The 22,238-nt window shown below is 44.6% G+C and overlaps 1 protein-coding gene across 6 annotated transcripts in view; it reads left to right on the top strand.

The window, feature by feature from the left end:
• The window catches only part of TRAF3IP1 (TRAF3 interacting protein 1), a 41,388-nt gene extending 22,802 nt beyond the window's left edge, over positions 1–18,586 (top strand). For 4 of the 6 annotated variants that reach the window (XM_080632142.1, XM_080632143.1, XM_080632140.1 and 1 more), the window contains exons 10-17: positions 106–189; positions 915–1,035; positions 1,186–1,222; positions 2,041–2,117; positions 11,868–12,091; positions 13,983–14,144; positions 15,327–15,342; positions 18,403–18,586. In XM_080632142.1, the coding sequence (XP_080488268.1) occupies positions 106–189; positions 915–1,035; positions 1,186–1,222; positions 2,041–2,117; positions 11,868–12,091; positions 13,983–14,144; positions 15,327–15,342; positions 18,403–18,480 (799 nt within the window). In that variant the 3' untranslated portion in view covers positions 18,481–18,586. Of the gene's footprint in view, positions 1–105; positions 190–914; positions 1,036–1,185; positions 1,223–2,040; positions 2,118–11,867; positions 12,092–13,982; positions 14,145–15,312; positions 15,343–18,402 lie in introns of all 6 variants that reach the window. The other 2 variants (XM_080632139.1, XM_080632141.1) reach the window with 2 other exon arrangements.
• Positions 18,587–22,238: the final 3,652 nt, after the last annotated feature.

Here is a 22,238-nt window from a genome sequence, read left to right as displayed (position 1 = left end):
TTATGCATTGGGTAGTTTACTCAGCTCTTACATGTCTATTTCTTTGGATGGACATGCCAGGCTTCCTTTTATACTATAAATGAAGCAGCCTCTTTGCTATTGCAGACGAATTCCCCGTCCTGGCAGTGCAAGACCAGCACCACCCAGAGTGAAACGTCCAGAAAGCGCTGAGCTCTTACCTCCAGAAAGGTAAGGAACAGGGTATGTGGGTACAGATGTTTCTAGCTCTTGTGCCACACTTTTCTCAGATCTTCTGTGTCTTATCTGCTGATGAACAGCTTTAGGATGGATCATAGAATCCTGAAGTGGTTTGGGTTGGAAGGAACATTAAAGCTCATCCAGTTCCAACCCCCTGCTATGGGCAGGGACACCTTCCACTGGGCCAAGATCATCTCTGCTCATTGTTTCAGGCTGGAAAATTCAAGTCCACTTTATTTGTTTCATTGTTTCTGCAAATCCAGTGCATTATCTACAAGTTATGGTTATTTGTCACATCTGGAAGTTCAAAACCATAACTTTCACCTTTGGGAACTCAGAAACAGACAACCTTAGAATGTTCATCTATTCTACCACTGGAAGAGATCTGTAAAAGATCTGTAAAACACGCAATGATTATCCCATGTTCAAAAAAGGCTGAAACTGCCATTTGAAACTGTGGTCAAAATAGCTTACTTGATCTGTGATAAGTCACTGAAGTAGTGTGTTTAGAAGGAAAATATATGTCTTTCTGTGAGAGGAGGATGGCTACCTTGGGCAGTGAATGGAAATAACAGAATCTGATGTGCTTTTAATTGCTGCTGCTTTATTTTATGAGAAGAAAGGAGGGTACTGCTGTCTCTTCTATTCTGGATAGGTCTTACTAGGCTTTTGGGGCAGATTTTAATAGGTTTTCATTTTCATTGTGTCTCCTACAGGAGTGGTAGTGGTAAAACAGTCTCAAACGTGATCGTAGACCAGCAGATTTCTGATGATGATGATGACCAGTTTGTGGTGGAGGCAGCACTGCCACTGCCCGAAGTGCCACATATGGAAATGGTCTGTTCACATTGCATGTTATAGAACCTTTTTCCATCCTTTGTTTGTAACTTACTTGTTTAAGTAGCTTCTAGCTGAATATTTTGGTAGAGTTGTGTATTAGAGCAATGCCAACTTTGTCCAACTAAAGCTGTCTTCCTGCATGTGTAGGAGCCAGAAGCGGAGCTGGTTGAGGATCAAAAGCATGGTATGTTTGCTTTTGTATATTTATATATAGATACGTATAATAGACCCATGAGTTTCAAACAAATGCTGAACACTTAAAATGCTGAATAAAGCAGCAAAATACCTCCTGAGGGTAGGAGCTTGCAAGAAAAAAACCAGAAGTTCAGTCAAATCAAACCCAGTCTTGTTTTCTTGTGCAGCTGGATTTATAAGTGGTGTTCAGCAGAGTTTCTATACAGCTCTAATGTCAGCAGGATTAAACATTCTTCATCAAACTCAGAAATGAATGTTTCTTACAGTGTCAGGTACAGCTTGTCAGCTGTAAGGAGATAGCATTGGCTGCTCAAGGCAAGCTATAGAAAAGCTTTTAGAAGACTTCTTAACATTTATGCTTACTTGAGACTTCAGATCTCTGATTCAGGGGCTTCTGTTATGGTTACACTGGATGTGATTGAGGCAAATAGACTTATTTGCATCCAAAATCTCCTTGCAAAGGAATAGCTATAAAGTTTTTTTGTGCAGTTCTTGAATTCTTCCAAAAGGGGGGTGCAGAGGAAAAGCCTTTGTGTTCATACAGCTCAAGGAGTTGTTTCTGGACCAAGAGTTATTCAGTAAATGATACTGATGATACAGTTCAATTTAGAGGACATTGGAGAAAATAGACCAATCAAGAAATACCTTGGAGCTCAGGAATTAAAATACGTCATGGAATGCTGTTCATGTTGCTGGAAATTAACATTAACAAAAAGAATTAAGCAATTGGGTTCTATTTGATTGTCTGGATGTTTCAAACAAACTTTAGTGCCAACCAGTGTAAGAAATGTACTGGTTTTTCCACAGGTGGGCTTGTAAAAAGACTGCTAGAAACAAAAAAGGATTATGAAGCATCACAGATATCCTCGAAGACGACAGAGAGGGTAAGATGGTAATGGCCTTTATAGAATTGTCAATATTAAATACTGTGATCATGACCTTTTTCTCTGCCTCAGATGTGTTTTTTTCCCATTTATGATCAACCTTTCCTCCTTGATGCTCTTAGTTCTCCATCAGTCTGTCAGGTGTCACCTCCTCCATGTAGTGCTTTCTCTATCTCACATTTAATTTTTGTGGGTTGGAGGTTTGGTTTTTATTCCAGGATTTCAGGACAGTTTCTCAAGGAGGGGAATTTAGCCTATTCTTTTGTTTCCTACAACAAAATCTGCTCATTTCAGCCTACATGGAGTAGGACACACTGTGCATTTGTGCAGCTGCAATATTAGCGTTTCAATCTTACTTGTCTTCTAGGCAGTATCCCATAGCCCAGCAATCACTATCATTAGGGTGTTTTTAATAAAAGGCATCTCTGGTGCAATTAACCATATGAAGTAGTATTATTTCACCAAATGTTGCCCTACTATACCCCAGCATTCAGGTCTATGAATGTGGTTTGATTATGATAGTGATGTGATAATCTTATGATAGATTACGATGTGAAGTGATTTGATGTGAGTTGTTCCATAGTCAGTAGCTGGAAAAGGAAGGGAGTTTATGGTTTTGTTGGTTATTCTTGTTGTTTGATCACTTAGGGTCTAGCAGTGATCACAAACCAAAAGCAAAAGGTTGAGCCCCCTGATTTAAGTGTCTTCCTGTTCCAAGTGGAGAGCTCTTAGTTTTTCAACCTTGTAAAACTCGTGTTACAAGAAGTGGCTTAAAATAGGAAAACACCTTTAATTTCCTGCTTATAATCCATTAGGGACAGTTACAGCTTTATCCAACTTTGTGACTCACAATCCATTTATTACAGATGTGCAGCTTGTAGTGTCTCTGTACTGATTGTGAAACACCATTGCCTATTTCTAATGAGTATGTCTAATGTGACACTTTGCCTGCCTGAGCAAGTTCTTTCTGTAACTGGTTGAAGAAGAGAAGGGCTTAAAGTTAACATTGCTGTTTATGCAGTAGCTCTGAAGTTCATGATCTTGAGCTGGCACTCGCAAGAGCAAGTTGTTCCTGCTTTTATAACTAGGTGGTGCTGTTGAATCATCAGTCCCCAGGCTAAGTTTGGGAACAGCAGTTCATCTACTGATGTCTTCTGCCAGTGCATAATTGTGCTGTAGGCTGTGCAGTTTGCTATTGTGGCCTGTCAGCTGGACATGAAAAGGACAACAGGAGAAGGTTACAAAATCGCATGGATTTCATCCTCAGGAAGCTTCCTATGTTGTTTGTGCTGCATTTTCTGGGTTATATTCTGAATAACTCAAACAATTCCCTTTTAACCCGTTAGATTGTCTGGTTTTAAATGCATGTGGACAATTGTGGCCTCCTACAATAACCATTCAGGCACATTGCCTATGTTCAGTCTGTAAAGCACTCATTCAGTCCTTGTTTGTCTTTTGTTGCATCTTTTGAAGCCCTGGTCTGTGTTAGCTGAGCTAATGGTAGAAAATAAAACGTGCTGACTTCCTAGTCCATCACATGAGGACTTGCATACAATGCTGAGCTCCTGGAATATCATCTGATCTCACATCCAAGCAGCTGGCTGCTACTGCAGGAGGTTTCTTTGCTGCTACTGCTTTCAAATGATGTTGTTGAAGTTGTTGAGATCCAGAGAAGAGTGTCGTTTTCCTGACAACAGAGGGAAAAATCAAAGGAAAAGATGATTAAAAGTGCACAGAGTTGGTGATTGGGACAGGACAGATGTAGTCCAAGGAGAGATGACCTGGAGACTTCACTGAATCCTGGGAGTTTGGTTTAGAGGGCAAACACTGTGATGTGAGAAACAGTAAAATCACCGAATCCCAGCCTGGTTTGGGTTGGCAGGGTCCTTAAAGCTCAACCAGTTCAACCCCTGCCACGGGCAGGGACCCCTTCCACTAGAGCAGCTTGCTCCAAGCCCCTGTGTCCAACCTGGCCTTGAACACTGCCAGGGATGGGGCAGCCACAGCTTCTCTGGGCACCCTGTGCCAGCGCCTCAGCACCCTCACAGGGAAGAGCTTCTGCCTAAGAGCTCATCTCAGTCTCCCCTCTGCCAGGTTAAAGCCATTCCCCTTGGCCTGTCCCTACAGGCCCTTGTCCCAAGCCCCTCTCCAGGTTTCCTGCAGCCCCTTTAGGCACTGGAGCTGCTCTAAGGTCTCCCCTTCAGGAGCCTTCTCTTCTCCAGGCTGCCCCAGCCCAGCTCTCTCAGCCTGGCTCCAGAGCAGAGCTGCTCCAGCCCTCGCAGCATCTCCTGTGGCCTCCTCTGGCCTCGCTCCAGCAGCTCCACGTCCCTCTTGTGCTGCTGCCCCAGAGCTGGATCAGGACTGCAGGGGGGGTCTCCCCTTCACACAGCAGAGGGGCAGGATCCCCTCCCTGAGCTGCTGCTCATGCTCTAGGGGTGCAGCCCAGCACACGGGGGGGTTATGGGCTCAAGCGCACACTGAAGCCAGGTCATGGGGAGCTTCTCCTCACCCAGCACCCCCAAGTCCTTCTCCTCAGGGCTGCTCTGTATTTCCAACATGGCATTGCCTCTGGGAATGTTTCACAGAGCAGATATGCAGAGGGTAGCAGGCAGGGGTCTGGCATGCTCATGTTATCCTAGCACCTTGAGCATGTCTCATCTTTGAGGGATATTCCTAGCATCACAAGGAAGGCAGTGGCAAGGGTTTTTTTGTTGCAGTACTACAGAGCAGCAGTTTTGGGAGGAATTGTTCTCTGGAATCTCTCTGGATAAAGGCAGCAGAAGTAATTAAAAAGAAGGAAGAGTTTCAAGTGATTTGTTCCTGCCAAGTGGTCTATGCAGGCAAGTGCAACCATGTCCTGTTATGGCGATGGGATTGCAAGGATGGGTCCATGAACTCTGCAGTGTGATGTGTTCAAATGGCCATAGGGTTTGTGCCAGGTCTCGCTCTGTAGTCTGCTGGGAAGCAGAATCAGTCTGGGATTTGACCATTTCTCCCCAGCCTGTCAGCTCTTCTATTTAATTTGTTTTCCATCGAACTCTCCAGAAGAAATATCTTCGCCATCAGTATGCAACTGAATTCCAACACGTCGTATGCACTGGAGAGGGAACTAGGAGTGTACTTCTGTAGTTTGGAGTAAGGTAACCAGAAATCCAGTGTAAAGCTGAAAGAACTGCTTGCTTTGGGAAATGAGGTCTGATGATGGTGATCCTCATGTCTGTCAGGAAGAATGTTCATCCTCCCTCATTTGGTTCAACTGTTCAATAACTACAAAATAATGACATCTTTTCCCAGTTACATTCATTAGGCTTTAAAGCCTCATTCTTCTGCCAGTTGGGAAAAGGAAGGGAGAAAAAAGATATCCTGGAACTTCCAGCTAATACTTTCTTAAGTGCAATATTCAGCAAACCCCATGATCAATGGATCTACTATCATTATTAATCAAGTAGATTAATCTGAGATAGATGATCTTAAGGTCCTTTCCAACCCTGACCATTCCCTGAGTATATGATTCTATGAAGTAGATTAATAACGGTAACTAAACTAATAACAATTAAGCTGGCATCTTATTAATCAACTAGAAATTAAGTGACATTGGTGAATTAATACTTAATCCACATAGGACAGCAGTGGATTCTTGGGGCTGTTTCACACATTGAACCGCTGATGGCTGAGGAGCATTTCTTTGTGTTAAAAGCATTCCTCCACAGCCTTTTTATGAGCTGCATTTCCCCAGCATGCATTTGCTTTTTAAGAAGGTTTAATAAAGCAAAAGGAAGAGCAAAGGCAAGAAGCCTGAGACTTTCATCATCGAGGTTTTGCATGTGCAGGAACTTAAAATAATATACACAATTTTCAGGTCAAACAAAGGGGTCATTTTGGAAATACACAAGATTCTGGTGCCTTGATTAGCTGTGTTGAGCCTCACAAATTCCTAAAAAGACTTCCTAAATGTATTTGTTTAGAATCTAGCCCTCTAATGTTAAACAGAGAACGAAACAGATGTTACATTTTGTATTCCACTTCATTTATTTTGTGTGTGGAAAATGTAGGCAGGTTATTAAATAGTTGAAGTGAGCGGGATCACAGAATTCCCATCTTTGCACTCCCAAATGCAGTTCATGGGCTTCGGCAAAGCAGCAGCTTTGAGGTCTCTGTGAGGAACAAGTGATATTAAATAGCTTAGCACCTGGATAATATTAACTTTAATTACAAATATGATAAATTAGGTATGTACTTCTAAGCTTAGAACAAATACAATCACTGCTGATTCTGTTTGTTTGAAGTTCTTCAGGTCATTGATTTTTACATGAATCCATCAGCTGCACGACATTGTCCCCTCCAGTCAAAGCAGTTAGTAACTTGTCATGTTAACCAGATGTATCCCTGCGCCATGGTGTCCAAGCCTGGTTTGGGTTGGAAGGGACCTTAAAGCTCATCCAGTTCCAACCCCTGCCACAGGCAGGGACACCTTCCACTGGAGCAGCTTGCTCCAAGCCCCTGTGTCCAACCTGGCCTTGAACACTGCCAGGGATGGGGCATTACTGTTTAATGCTTAAATGTCCACCAACTCCCATTAAACCTCTGTGATCCAGAAGCAAGCTGTGAGCACAGGAATGCGATTTTTGCCACTCTTGGGATATTCCTGCTGTCGTGGCTCATTTGCTGTGGCCTTTGCACCCAAAAGGTTCTGTCCTGTGGGTACAGTATAAATACACCATGAGACAGCAGATGGGTATGTTAAACTGAAAGGCTTTATAAACTGCAGTGAGACAGTGATTTCCATCCCTTGGAGAGGATGCAGCAGCAATGTGGTGTAGGATACATTACAGGTGACTTTCATATATTTCAAGCAGCTTAGCAGTGATTGTGACTGGTGTGAAAGCTGTTGTGTAACACAAGAAACAGATCTGTTGCTTTCTGAAGAGGAAGGAGGTTGCTTTTTCAAGAGAAAGGAGGTTGTGGAAGTCGAAGCAATGTGAGCAGAAAGCCAGGCAGGTCTGGCACCCACTGGTACCAATTTAATACTATCTGCTATTGTTGTCTGTTGGCATGTGTGTGGTCAGACCTGTAGGATTCTGCTTAGTGTGCTGAAAACCCCACCAAATACACGAGGTTTTATGAATTGACTTCTCCCCAGCACTTACTGCATGTGAAGTAAAGCAGACGCGCTCTGGGGGCTGAGGTGGGGTGTTTATGTCCGTGTGAAAAGCCCAGCTCTTTTTGGAGGTATCAGATGTGAACTGGAGGGGAACGTTGTCCCTAAAAACCCAAGAAAAACAAGCCCTCTTTAAGGAGCTCTCCTTTTATTTGCTTTTGGTGCCTTCGAACTCAGCAGCAGGTCAGATGAACTCTGGTAAATGTAATGGTAAAGAACATTGTGTCTCCAGTTCCTTGGCCTATTACTGAACTCAGTACCTGGCATAAGCAGCAAAGCATCCTGTTCATTTGAAATGATTTAACATTTACTGGTTTCCCTGCGTTTCTGTGAAAGAGTTTTCTTATGGTGATCCCTGGTGGATAGTTACAATCTGCTTAAAATGCAGACTCTGTAAAAACCAGGCAAAGAAAACACCCTTTATGATCAAAAAATAGTTTGTACAATAAAAACCACCCCACCTTGTTGGTTTTACATTGAACGGATCAAAATGACTTGTCCAAAATGAAGTTTCTGTGCTGTCCTGTAGAAGGAGGTAGGGGGGAAATGGTACAGCTCCATAAAACTGTGATTACTTGGGTCTGTTTTCATAGTGGGATATAATAGAATACTTAAAAGGGGCTGTAGAAACTCATAAGTGCTTCATGAATGGTTGTTCTAATGTGATTCATATAGAAAAGCCGTTAATTAAAAAATGGAAGCAAAGGAGGAGCTCTATCAAAGTAAGCAAATACCGCTTCAAACATAGTTAGCTTTCAAACAGTGGGGATTAAAAATCATGTTATGACTCCTTTAGCTTAGTAGATGGCAGGCACTTCAGATGCCCTCAAAAGCCCAGTTATCAGACATGATATTTCTGTGCTATCATACATGATGTTTCTATGTTTCTGTGATGCCTGTCTTGTGAATGATCCATGTTTAGGAGCTGTGCACACTGCAGTAGTTACACCAATGGCTTTAGGCAGGGTGATTTCAACCCAAGTAAATGCTGGTGGTTTCTGGAGCCCTGTTGATAATTTCCCCTTTAGTGATGAAGAAGAAAATTCCTGCTTTTTCCTTGCTTAGGTCCCTGCCTCCGAGTCCACGTTGTGTTCTGTTCACATTGAGGTAATGGGAAAGGCAGACTTTTTCCCAGGAATCCAAAATAAACATTTATCTTGGTGCCTTATGAAAAACACGGAGGAAAGGAAGCGTGTTGGGCCTACAGAAGTGATGGAGTCTTTTATATAGGGATAATTTATTGATTCTTGGGCTTTTGTGAAAGGAGGGTTCAGTGAGGTGTATGGCCTCATTAAATAGGCTGGAACAATTCTGATTCTGGCTTTTTTTTCCTGAAGACTGAATATATCCTGTTACATGTTTGTGCAAAAGGAGTAAAGGTGGCATTCAGGACTCTTACCACCCACGTTGCCTGTTGTAATAAACCATCTGCCATTAAGTCTTAATGATTTGCAAGAGTGTCCCACGTAGATGTTAACCCATCACTGGAAGTGTGAAACTGAAAGCACACGGTATGCCTCCCGCCTCCCGTTAGGTACTTGTAACCATCAATAGCTGGCAGTGCTTGAGTGCTTCATTGGGGTAATTCTTTCTCCTGAGCTCAGGATCTTGGCATCTTGGGAGTGCAAGTGTTAGTGAATTGATGGTGAGGGACAACAACATGCCAGTTGAGTTACTGTATCCTCCAGGTACAAGGCAATTTGTCATGGGAGCTTGACATTTAAGTACTTCCTCTTCAGAGAGATAGAGATACCCTAAAAACCTCTTGCATGTTCTTACTTTGCTATCATATAGTATGTGTTTGAAAGGGTTTTTAACAAGGCTGTGCTTCCTTGGGTGACGTGGTCTAGTGTGAGGTGTCCCTGCCCATGGCAGGGGGCTGGAACTGGGTGATCTTAAGGTCCTTTCCAACCCCAACCATGCTATGATGATGATTCTATGACTCTCTTGATGTACTGGTTTAAGTCTGAATAGTATTTAATGGATTTTTAGTGGTAGTGTTTCAGTACTCAAAATGACTTTGGATGGGATAATATTTTGTCCTGTTTAAGTCAAGTTTGAAGAATTGAACTACACAAAGGGACACTAAAATGTTTTTTTAATATTTACTAATATGCTTCAAGGGCATCCTCCTTATTCATAGCAAATATTCCATGATGGTTTATTACTACCCTTATTACAAGGGGTGATGGGTTCAAACTGAAACAGAGGAAGTTCAGGTTAGATGTAAGGCAGAAGCTCTTCCCTGTGAGGGTGCTGAGGCGCTGGCACAGGGTGCCCAAAGAAGCTGTGGCTGCCCCATCGCTGGCAGTGTTCAAGGCCAAGTTGGACACAGGGGCTTGGAGCAAGCTGCTCTAGTGGAAGGTGTCCCTGCCCGTGGCAGGGGTTTAGAATTGGATGAGCTTTAAGGTTCCCTCCAACACAAACCAGTCTGGGATTCTATGGATCTGTTCATACATCTTCACTAGCTGCAGCAAGGCAGGGGGACAAAAGTGTATTTCCAGAGACAAACTCATCCACCTGAGGTGTGTGCTGAGACACCTGGTAAATGGCTGGTGTGCAGGATCCTGTGATCTGTGCCTTCAAGGGCACCTGGGCAAAAACCCTCTTCTCTTCAAGATCAACAGGGAGAAAAGCTGGACAATGCTGATGTGAACACTATTGGCCAAGAGAGGAGAGCTGGGGAGAAGATCTGCTCAACCCTATGTACCTGTGCTCAGAACAGGGCTGCTCACCAGTTCTCAAGGGATGAAATGGGTCCTGAAGCAGCACTTTTCATTTTTGCCTTGTAGAGGATGGCAAACACATGGATGACTCCAGAAAGTATCTAAATACCATGTTTTATGTCATGGAGTATAATGAAACACCTGCTTCTGTGAGAGAGGTATGGGCCGAGTGAGAAGGAATTAAGAGGAGTGTTATTTTTAACAGTTTAGCCAGCACTCAGGAATTGACTTAGGAAGTGAAGGTCACAAGTTCAGCAGCATTTGTCACTTCAGACTGGCCCCTAATTAAACAACTTTTAACATTATAAAGTTGCAGTATACTCACAAGTGCCACAGTTTTCATGCACTGTGTGTGTGGTAAAACACAGGCATCAGACAGAAGTAAATCTCAGCCTTCCAGTCTTTAGAAGTATTTTTCTTTTTATATATATATATATAAGAAAAAAAAAATATATATGAGTTCATCAGTGAGCCAAGGGCTGCTGAAATGTGTTTGGCAATAGTCCCTGTTGCCTCCAAACACAGCTGAACAAACAGCCCACAGCTCACACAGGGAGACAGGCCAATTGGGTAGGAGGGCAGAAGGGGACAGCGTGGTGGATTCGGTGTCCCAGCACGAGGAGAAGCACACTGCCACCTCTGTGTTGATATAGCCACTAGGAACTGGGCTGAGGAACCGGCTGGTCCTGTGGTTGGGGTGGTAGAGAAAGACCTCTCTAGTTTTCCAGCATATATTAAATGACTAAAATGACTTTAAATAAACTTAAAGCTTTATGTGTCTTAAAAACCCCCTCAGTTTGGGAATTTGACCCATAGGGTTCTTGGAAAGAAAGAAAAATTAGGTTGTTTTTTCTTGATTGGGGAGAAAAAACCCAGCAGTCTGTTCTTTAAAGGCATTTGTTGCTTTCAGGGAGGGCTTTCCTGGAATCAGATTATTACAGTGTGTTAGTAATGTGGCATCACTTTGCTCTTTTTATGGCATTCTTTTGCTCTTCGTGACTTTGGCACTTTAAGAGACTCTTTCTCTGTATTTAACGTGTAGTAAGCTGAAAGCTTCAGGAGATTGACCACAGAGACTCTGCTGGCTGCACATGAGGAAAGCGTGCACAAGACCAGATTATTTCTGAGTAGTGGAGTTTAGTGAGGCCACATCTGCAACCTGCATGATTTTACAACCACTGTTAGTGGAAGCACAAGGCATGGAATAACCACCATGTATTTTAGCTGTGCAGCACGAAGTGCTATTCCAGCATTAGGAGCTGGAAATCCAGATACAGAAGTTGAGTGAGAGAAGCATCTTGAGGTAAGTGACTTGGAGAACTAGAAGGAGATTGTGCCCTTCAGCATCAGCTGTAGCTCCCAAGGAGCAGCAAAACACTGTGGCAACCAGGTCCAATGAACACTGATGGTGCAGTAGCCTAAAACATGATATGGAGTGATGTGGTAACAGGTTGGACAGAGCCTTGGGTGACATGGTGTAGCGTGAGGAGTCCCTGCCTATGGCAGAGAGTTGGAACTAGATGATCTTAAGGTCCTTTTCAACCCAAACCAGTCTGGGATTCCGTGATAAACCATGGCTGAATGCAAAGAAGGTTTCCCCTCCTACACCCACTGCCTTGGGAAAGATCATGTTGAGAATGAGAACATCAATGAGATCATTGAATGGGATCAAATACTAATTTTACTTCTACACACTTGTGGTCTGAAAAGCAGTTTTCCTATTGCTGATGCTCTTGCACACTTCTGTAGCAGTGCTCTGCAGTGGTGACTTGGATATTTCATGCTTTCTGCTCCTCTGTTTTGCTTTGTTTCTCCTTAGTTTTCTTTAGTTTTGATGCTTTCCTCTTTCTTCATCCTTTCTTTTAGGAGAAGCCCTTTGTGTCAGAAGCAGCCAGGAAAAGAGAGAGAGACTTGGTAGCCAAAGAAATTGAGAAGTTTCAGGTCTCTATTCAGACTCTGTGCAGGAGTGCCCTGACGCTTGGCAGGATCATGGATTACATCCAAGAAGATATGGATGCCATGAAGAACGAGTTGCAGATGTGGCGGCAGGAGAACAGGCAGCATGCAGAAACTCTACAGAAGGAGCAGAGGTGAGTGTGGGCAGGGAAAGGTTCATTTATCTCTTGAGACAGATTTCTGGGGTTGGGGAGGCTTTAACTCATTTTTCAAAGCAGATTTGTCATCAGTCATTTCTGTGGATTGGACTTGAAGTGTTCAAGTCTTTTCAACTCAATTTATCACGATGGACATGGCAGCAGAGATGCAAACGTGTGTGTGATAGGAGAGGGCTTGATTTGTTTGCTGCTTCTCACAAATAAAGGAGCAGTGAGGGAAGAGCAAAGTAGATTTGGAGTGGGACTAAGAGTGGATTCCTAAATCACAACCTGCTGTCTCTGTGCCATTGAATTCAGGGTGTTCTGCAGTGGTGTTAATAACAGTTGTCATCTCTGCGAGGTTGAAAAGACAGCACTGGAAAGCCAGGAGAGGGAAGGGGATGTGCATGATAGAAACAAGGAAGTCAAGCCTCAAAACAGTTTCTTTGGCCTTACTTTGTCTCACCAGTGTGTCTTGATGCTCCTTGAAACCAGAATGTTCTCTTCAGCTGTGTGTCCTCTGGTCTTGAACATGAACTAGGTAGTGATGATCTTGGATTCACAAGCAGCCTAGATTTGCTGTTCTCTGAATCAGTGTGCTTCACTCATGCATGAATGGGTAGCATTCTTAGCTAAGTCCTATCTTGGTAGGTAGCAATGTGTTAAATGTTGGAATTTACAGCAGCTGGCTTAGTCCACTGCCTGGGGTGGGAACTAAGGCTTTCCTTCACATATAAAGTGTAATGATGTTAATTCCTTGCACTTCCATAGCACCTTCTGTCCCAAACCCTTGACAGGCTTTAAAACTCTGGTTGGCCTCCGAATGCAGCACTGCTGCAAAGAGGGAAGGGAACAGTGTTTGGCTTTATTTTATGGTTGGAGAAACTGAGGCATTGACTCATCATTGCACCGCACCTAGTGATGTGTCCTATGGATCCTCATCAGACCAGTGGAGTGCTAAGGCATGTCCACTCCTTCAGGAAAGAATGAGTATCAGACATGAAGAAGACAATGCTTTCTATGTATAGTGCAATTTGGATGCTCGTCTTTTTCTTTGTTCCTGTGAAGGACAATTAACAAATCCCATTGGAGAATAGTGCAATTTCTAGCAGTGCTCTTTGTGATATATGCTAATGTGGTGGAAAAAAGGGGAAAGCTAAATGATTTTGGGATGTGGACTTTATCTAGGGCTCAAAGTGACTTGGGTAGTTCAGAATGAGAACACGCCAGTTTGGTCTGTCATTTTTCTGCCTGTTCAGCATTCTTGGAAGATGAGCAAAGCATTATGGAAGTGGGCACATTGGTTGTAAAGCCAAACAGCCCCATTCACTTAAGATGTATCAGTGTCCTTGTTTATTAGCATAGGATTTATTACATTTCCTGTTAGTGTGGAATTACCTGCCCTTGTCAGGAGCTAGTGATGGATTGGTTTTCATATAGAATCATAGAATCGCAGAGTGATTTGGGTTGGAAAGGACCTTAAAGCTCATCCAGTTCCAACCCCTGCCACGGGCAGGGACCCCTTCCACTAGAGCAGCTTGCTCCAAGCCCCTGTGTCCAACCTGGCCTTGAACACTGCCAGGGATGGGGCAGCCACAGTTTCTCTGCCTAGAGTGGGGTGAAATAATGGCAAAGAGCCTTAGCAGAAGAGCTGGATTAGCCAAGAAATAGCTGTTTAGTGTTCAATTGCAGGTGATCTCTCTTGAACAGTCTTCTCTGTGTTGTTAGCTTTGCCTTTGTGCTTCTTACTCTAAAAGTTCTTTCAGAAAGTGTGGGCACAACTTAAATACATACAGTACTTTCAAGTACTGTATGTGCTTTCTTGAAAGCTTAAGTAACTTGAATTAGCATGTTTTCACTCACATTAGGCTCTTTGTGTCTCTTTCAGCATCACAGACAGCGCTGTTGAACCATTAAAAGCTGATTTGGCTGAACTGGACCAGTTGATTAAAGACCAGCAAGACAAGATCTGTGCTGTAAGAGCTAATATTATAAAGAATGAAGAGAAAATCCGGAGGATGGTTCTTAGCATAAACCTGTCTTCCAAAAGGTGAAGAACTGGAACTGACTGACATTGTTACCAAATAAAAAACAAATAGCAGAGAAAACGAAGATATCCCTTGTTGAGAGATAAAATGTTTAGGAACCCAAAGCCTAAAACTTATATAAAAGTCTATTATTGCATTGATCTTTAGAAGCTGGTATTACTTGGGATAGAATGATATTCATTTGAATGCTCAAGTTGCAGAGCTATTAAAATAACTTGTTTGTTTAGATGTGAATTGCTGTTACTCACTCACCAGGTCCTCACAGCCCTTTTTCCCTCCCTGGCCTGTTGAGCACAGTTTCTGAGCCACTTCTCTTTCCATCTCCTTCTCATTGCCACTGAGGTTCCTGTTGAACACGCTGTCATGATACTACTTTTGCCCCCTTAAAAAGTCATGAAATCGTGACCTCATAGAATACCAGGTTGGAAGGGACCTGAAGGATCATCTGGTCCAACCTTCTCTTTATAGTTTGAGTGTATATATTTGATCAGAAGTTGGAAACAACCAATCTCCTGTAGGTCAGAAGGTTACTGAATCCTGTTTGTTATTAAGAGGGAAGATTATCTACAAACCAAAGATCAAGATGTAAAGCCTTGTGTAACCTGCACTTCTTTGCACCATTGCAGAGATGGCGTCATATGTTCAGAGCCATTGGGAATCTTACAGGGAACAACTGAAAATGCAATCCATGCATCACTGTGTAAGGGAGCAGAAGTATTTTATCTGCACAGGTGTTAATTCCATTTTTATTGCATCTGTTCATTTGGAAAGGATTAATTTAAGTGCCTCTTTCCTCCCAAATGCACGTTTCTGTAACATTTTGTATGTGAATAATTCCACTGATTTATTTTACTCAACTGCAGGTGTCTGCTGTTCTCCTAATGACCTTTGGAGTGCAGTGCACGTTAGAGTCCAGCTTTACTCTTGAATCTGCAAAGCATATTAGTGTAGACACAACTATATGATGCTTTGCTGAGTGCAGAAGGCTTTAGTCCAATGCAAGGCTCTTCTCAAGGTGTTTAATGTATGAGCATATCTCCTCCTCCCCTGTTGTTTGGATTGTGTATGAAGTGCTAGTGGCCTTTTTTGGGTTTTCTTCTTTGATTGGCATATCTGTGGGGTTTTCTTTTACCTTCTTCATTGCTTTTTCTGGGATCTGGACCTATGAAGAGCCAACCAAACAGACCATCACCAAAGAGGGTGAGTATTTGCTATGTTAAATACAGACATTTTAAAGGACAGGATGCTTTGCTGCATGGGGTTTTGGGGTGGGATTGGAAATGAAGTACAGGATTTGTGAAGGAATAGGAGACATTTTCTGATCTATTCTTGAGAGTTCATAGAATCACAGAATCCCAGACTGATTTGGGATGGAAGGGACCTTAAAGCTCATTCAGTTCCAACCCCCTGCCATGGGCAGGGACACCTTCCACTAGAGCAAGTTGCTCCAAGCCCCATCGAACCAACATGACAGGATGCTCTTTGCATTTTAATTGTCACTTGAATTGTATTATTTCACTGTCTGAACTTAAATGGTGAAGCAATATTGTGGGTAGGCTCCAGGGAGGCAGGACTCCTCCTGTGAGCCATCCCTTCGTTGTCACCCTCTCCTACCATGCATTGCTTTGCACACAAGGTTGGAGCCTTTCCACTCCATCCATGAAAGAAAAGGGGTTCAGGATGTCCACCAGAATCCCCAGAGCACAGGACTGATCGTGAAAGCCTGTGTGGTCAATATATAACTTCAGAGCAGTCTGAACACTCTCTTCCTTTGCCTTTTACTTTCATCAGACAATATGGGGTCTGATGGGATTGCTCAGCCCCCTGCTTAGGGGATGTTAGACCCTGAGAGCTCCTGGTCCCTCAGTGCTAGAAGCCACCCTTTAAAAGGACAGAGAGATTTGTTACCAGTCCCCCAGCCTTTGTCACCCATCCCATGTCCCTTCTGCATCCACAGCCAGGACCAGCATGGTGCTGCTGGAGCACAGGGCTGGCAGGAAGGCAGTCAGAGGACCAGTAGCAGGGTGTTTCAGGGATGTTAAGTGACTTCAGCTCTGCCCTGGGTTAAACAGGATTTAAATGATGACTTTTCCTTTCCCTCCGCTACTCTATTTCATGAAGTTCCTTTCACCAGACCCTCCTCTCCTCATCTTCTCATTGCTAATGGGTGCTGCGTGGCGACATGGCCCATGTATTCATCTGTCCTTGCATTAGAAGTGAGCATGCCCTGAGTTGGAGTGGAAAGCTTAGGGCTCATATCTACCTGCTGCTTGGAGGCACTCATTTGCTTCCTGAGAGATCTTAGGGATGATTTGCATCTTTATGCACCTGATTTCTTAATGCTTTCTGCATCTAATATCACTTTAAAAAAAAACAGGTAGTGTCAGGGTTTAATAAGACATCTGACATCAGCTGCAGTCATAGCTGGTGCTCTATCCAGGATTGCTTTGGTTTCCAGTATGGTGGAACAAAGGTAGTGCCTTGGCGCTTGGGCTTGCTTTCATTTTAAAGGTTGAGGATGCAGCACCAAAAGAACCCCAAATAACCAACAGTGGTTCCCGAAAGGGGAAAGAAAATGGGTAGAGAAGAATGTCTGCAGGCACTGAGTCTTGCACACGGTGTTTTGCCCATGCCTTGGGCTTGTGTTTCAGCTTGTGGGTAGTTCATTAGCAAGGGGAGCATTGCTGGTGTGGTGGTTTGGGGTTTAGAACCCTTACATTGTCAGGCCTGCTGGTGCTAATGGGGCCTGACAGGTCTGGGAAGCAGGACTTGGATTTCACAACGTGCCTGACATTCCTCTCTGTGCAGGATGGGAGGTGGCCGCCGGCCCCTCTGGGTCAGGGCTGAGAACATTGGGGCTGTTCAGCCTGGAGAAGAGAAGCTGTGTGGAGACCTCAGAGCAGTCTCTTGCCTATTGGGTTACTTCCCATGAGTGCCTATTGGAATGTAAAGGGGAAAATACCAGTTGCTTTCAAATGCTTTTGAATTCCATGTTTTTGTCTCAGTCAGTGCTGTGTGATGTAGGGGATGCTGTGCACTCATCTCACTCATGCTCATGGGAACTGGGCTCTCAGAAACAGGGGTGTTCTAGCACTAGGACCTGTGTATCTTAAATGGTTGGAGCCTTTCTCAGCTGAATGTGCACTCTTTCCTCTCCCCAGAGTCTGAATGAATGCACACGTGGATGTGACTCAGTCTAGTACATGTGATGGACTCAGGAGCTGCCAACTACAGAGTGATCTTCTGGTGGAGATCACACACCAGGCATGTCCTGCAGTGCCCTGGTAGCTGCCTGCAGCACCAAGGCCTCTTCCAAAATGCTTCCTGCCATGTTTGGTGTGGAAAAAGTACTAAGAAAGAACATTTCCGTTTTCCAGGGTGGAATTTAATTAGGAGGAATTAAAAGGTGTAGTTTATAGTTTAATTTAATGTGATGAAACAAGGCTCAGCTCCCTCCCCCTCCTGCCCAAATCCCAACCTGAGATGATGGCCTCCAATTGCAGCTGACAGCCACGGGAAGGGAAATGCTTACCAAGAAGAAAAGGGAGAGAAATTCCACTCCAGATTTATGACTTGTGAAGCAGAGGTTGCCTGGGTTTAGCCTCATTTTATGTCACGCTGGGTCCCACAGACTTGACTTTGTTGTGTGCCCAGGAATGGGCTGAAAACTGATGGTTTTGGCTGCTTTTGCAGGTCACTTGTGTGTTCAGGTGCTATTTTGAGCCATGGAGGCTCTTGGTTGTATGGACATGGTGAAGTGTGTGTTCAGACCTTATGCTTGTCCTGGTGAGGTGGGGGTCTTCCAGGCATCTTTTTGGCTAGTGACAGGGATTGGGAACATGAGGTTGAAAGGAATGAGAGGGGTCTGGCCCCAGGGACACTGGCATCGAAGACAGCAAGCACTGAATTCTTTTAACTTCCTTAATAGAACCTGGATGAGAACAAGTTTGGAAAGCAGAGGTATTTATTAACTAATACTATTGGGAATCGATTTCTATTTCTGTGTATTTCATGTCCCAAAGTTCAAAGAGGTTAATGAAAATGCTCAGATTATGGTTCAAGTAGAAGGAATTAACTGATGATATGACTTGGCCATTATAATATTGGTGCCATGATTTAGTGGTGGCCTTGGGGTAATGGTTGGACTTGATGATCTTAAAGATCTTTTCCAACCCAGTTGATTCCATGATTCCCACCCCCCACCAAGAACCAGCTGGGTGGCAAATGAGTCTCTGAGGAAAAGGAATGCCTTTTTCCCAGCTTTTGAAGAAGTGGACATCTATTTTAACAAAGGATGAGCCTGAGGACCTTGCTGAGCATCACCCTCCTGCAGGATAAGTGGCTACAGAGGCTCCTGCTCCCTCCTTCCTCCCAGGAGGATGCTGGAGAGGCAAAGACCAACAAGTCTACCCTTGGGACCCATGTGCCTGTCTTTCCTGCAAGGTCTGTTAAAGGTTAGTAGCATATTCATCTCTGTATTAGAATACAACCCAAAACCTGAGGCAAAGAGAAGGAATTTCCTGTTGCTATGAAGAACAGCAGATAGAGTCTGCATGGCCAGGGTATACCAGAACCTGTCTTCTCTCTGTCTCCTGCCAAACCACATTTAGGGAGGTCTTGTGCTGCAATGCTGTGGAAAGGAATAGCCCTTGCTTTCTATTCCAGCTGCTTTTGTTTGAACAGGTAAGTATGGATGTGAATTCCTCTTTTCTGAAAAGCCCATAAGAACCTGTTCCAGGTGACAGGGATACAAACTGAAAGGGCTTCTATGGACTTAATGGAAAAGGCATATTTTAACAGAGCTCTTTTTGTTCCAGAAGACTGACTTGGACTACAAGGAAATGGATGGGAAGTGGTACAGGCAAGAGGCGTGGATGAGCTGCACAGCATCTCACAATTCCTGGGCAGCAGCCTAGCCACAGGGCCTGTTTTCTGGCTCACAGCTTTCCATGGGATGAGGTTGGTGGCAAGAGGTGCTTAGTTTCTTCTCTGCTTTCAGGTTTCTCTGCTCTTTGGAACAGCATCTACTGATGCTGGAGACCAAGTGTTGGCCGTGGATACTCAGTGTATTGAAGATCTGCCGGGGAAGGAGAAGCTGTTTGGATAAGGAGCAGTTGCTCTGAGCAGGAGGTTCCAACCCACTCTGGCTTTAACCTCCAGAGAGAGAAAGGAAGTTTTTGTGGCCAATTTAAATAATTCTGATGGTCCTTCCAGTGCACGTTCCACAGCTGGAAACTGGAGTCAACCTGAGGCAGGCCCTGGGTCAGCATCAGTGTGTGAAGCATAGGGAAAGGTGGGGAAGAACCAGTAGTGATGCTAATTGTGAATGAGCAGCCAGAACACAGAGATGCTGGACTCTGTCTCATCACAACCATTGCACAGTGCTTTTGTTCACTGGAGAGGTGGCAATGGGAAAGAGTCCAAGATGCTCCTCTCCACAGTTCCCAAGTTACTCCATTGATCATCTCTGGTGGGTTGACCCTGGCCAGCTGCCCACCAAAGCCACTCCATCACTCCCCTCCTCAACTAGAGAGGGAGGAAAATATAATGGGCTGCAGGGAGGTATCTGCTCCACATGGACCTCCATGAGCTGCAGGGGGATTGTGCATTATCTCTGCAGAGATTTCGGAGAAGGATGGGCCAGGAGAGGAAAAAATGTCTCCTTTTACCCAGTTAAGATCTGGAATTCCTCTGCAGCTAACATGCAGCTCATGTGTCTCTCAACATGACTCTTGCTGTATTATGTTTAGCTGTAAAGCCCAACTGTGCTTGGATTTCCCTCTGCAGCTCTTGGAGGAGGGATTTTCTCCCTGCCCTCTGTTGAGCATCCTTTCCAGATCTCACCCTGTTGTGCTCATCTCTTGGAGGCCATTCTTCTCAGTGAGAGTTACACTTGGAGCAGGGAAGGAGAAGAGGACTGCAAGGCCAGATAGGATTGTTTAGGTTGGACAAAGATGCTTAGCCCTTCCTGGGCTGTGTAGCTTGATGTAGCAGATAGGTTTATTTATTCTGATCACACTAAGATTCTTATTCATGCTTCTTGTGCAGCTCAGGTGAGGAGCACCTTCAGCTTTGGAGCCAGGAGGAATTCATGCTGTTGGTAGGTAGCCCTGTGCCCACCGGGTGGGAGGAAGGAAAGGCGTTCTCCTCCAGTTTTAATGTTCTCTGGCTCTCAGCTTTTCATTCCTGGCCACACAAGTGTCAAGAAAGAGCTGTTTTGATGTTTAACTGCATTAGAGGGTTGTAACCTCAGGGCCCACGTTAACGGTATCCTTTTGCAGCCAGAGTGAAGGGTGAGAGACCAGGGTGTCTCACAGCTACATACTGTTCTATTGTGCTGTGGTTTAGATCTGCTGGTGGGAGCGACCAGAAGCTATGTGTGAATGGGTGTTAAACGTGTTCCTGTGTTCAAATGTCACTTTCTCAAGTATCATGTGCTGTATTTGCATGGGGCTTGTGGGCTCTCAGTGTGTAACCACAGAAAGCAGCTGGAGCACAGGACCTCCCAAAGGCATCCATCCAGATGCTTCCAGTGCTTTGGGTGACATAGTCTAGTGTGAGGTGTCCCTGCCCGTGGCAGGAGGTTGGAACTGGATGAGCTTTAAGGTCCTTTTAACCCAAACCAGTCTGGACTCTGTGATGCACTTGCAAGCTTGACTGAAAGTCCATTTTGGTAGAAAAGCTTCCACTGGCTCCAGCAGAGGCTGGATCAGAGCTTGACAATGGGTTTTTGTGATGGAGAACCCACCTTCATAGCACCATTGCCCTGCAAGGTAATGGAGCTGCATCAGTGATGTACCACCCACTGCCTGACAGCAAGGGGAGGAGAGGCACCTCACTTGCAAGTCTTTGAGGTGGACCAGGGATTTCAGCCCATGGCTGGGCTCCAGTTGTCTTTCTGGAGTGTTTGTGGCAGCTCCCGTGCATCCTTTGAGCTCCACAACAAGAAGTGTGGTCAGGGATCATTGTGAACGGGGGAAGTTCCTCGCCTCAGGCCAAGCCCAGGAACGTGGGATGGATTTGGACCAACTTTTATTTTTCCTTTTGGAATTTTATTTAAAGAAAAATAAAAATAGAGCCTTGGGCAAGAGCCGGAGCCTTGGAAAATCTGATCCCAAAAGGTGGATGCGTTGTGGAATGGAGAGCGTGTGAAAACAGCTGCTTAATCTGAAATTGTTTCACAGTACAGAAACTCCCAAAAACCTGTTCTAAAACCCAGAGTGGAAAGGCAGAGGTAGGAGGTGAGGCCATCAGCAAGTCACCTGAACCACTCCCAAAGCCACAGGTGACTGCACAACCCGGAGAGAAGCCAAGCCAAATGAGAAGAGGCTTTTGGACCATGTAAGGACTGTACTGCAGCACGATGTGCAGTGGAGGAAGGGCTGGTGTGAGGTGGGAGCCAGAACTGCACTGCCCTTCGCCATGAAAACCAGTGGATGTGCTGCTGAAGGTGAGAATGGGGTCCTGGGGAGAAGGAAGTGATGGGGAGTTGGAGGTCTGCAGCTGGGAGGCTTTACAGCCACTATTAGTGTCATTACAGCTGAATAGGGGCTAATTACAGCAAGGCTTTGATGCGCAAGGTGCTGCATTGATCTCATCGTGGGCAGCACAGAAAAGGGGGAGCAGTGCTCTTGAGCTGCCTGGATGGCTTCCAGTAAGCACAATGTGTGGCTGTCATTGTCCTCTTTGTGATGGGCTGTGCTCTGCTAGAGCCCAAGGCCTCAAAACCACATCTTGTCGGTGGATTAAGTTAAAATAAGGAAGAAATTAGATTTTCTTACTCAATGATCTGTGATCTGTCCATTTTTAGTGGATGAACGTACCTACACATGTGTGTCTATGCTCTAAAGGATGCTTGACTCCATTTGCTACACTATATATAGAATATAGCCTGCCTATACTATAGGTAGGCTGTTTTCTTTACAGGTTAATACTGCTTTCCTGTGCACTCAGGAGATCAAAAGGGGCTGCCTTATGGGATGCTTTAAGGGGATGCCTTATGTTCAGCCCCATCCCACTGAGGTCCTCCCAGAGGACCCCTAAGGACAGCAGTGGGGGGCAGTGGTGCTTCAGCTTGATGCCTCCTTCCCAGCTTC

The sequence above is a fragment of the Psittacula echo genome, assembly GCF_963264785.1.
Source record: "Psittacula echo genome assembly, chromosome: 20".
Lineage (NCBI taxonomy): Eukaryota > Metazoa > Chordata > Aves > Psittaciformes > Psittacidae > Psittacula > Psittacula echo.
Note: the sequence above shows the minus strand (reverse complement) of the source record. Positions and strands in the feature narration are given on the sequence as shown.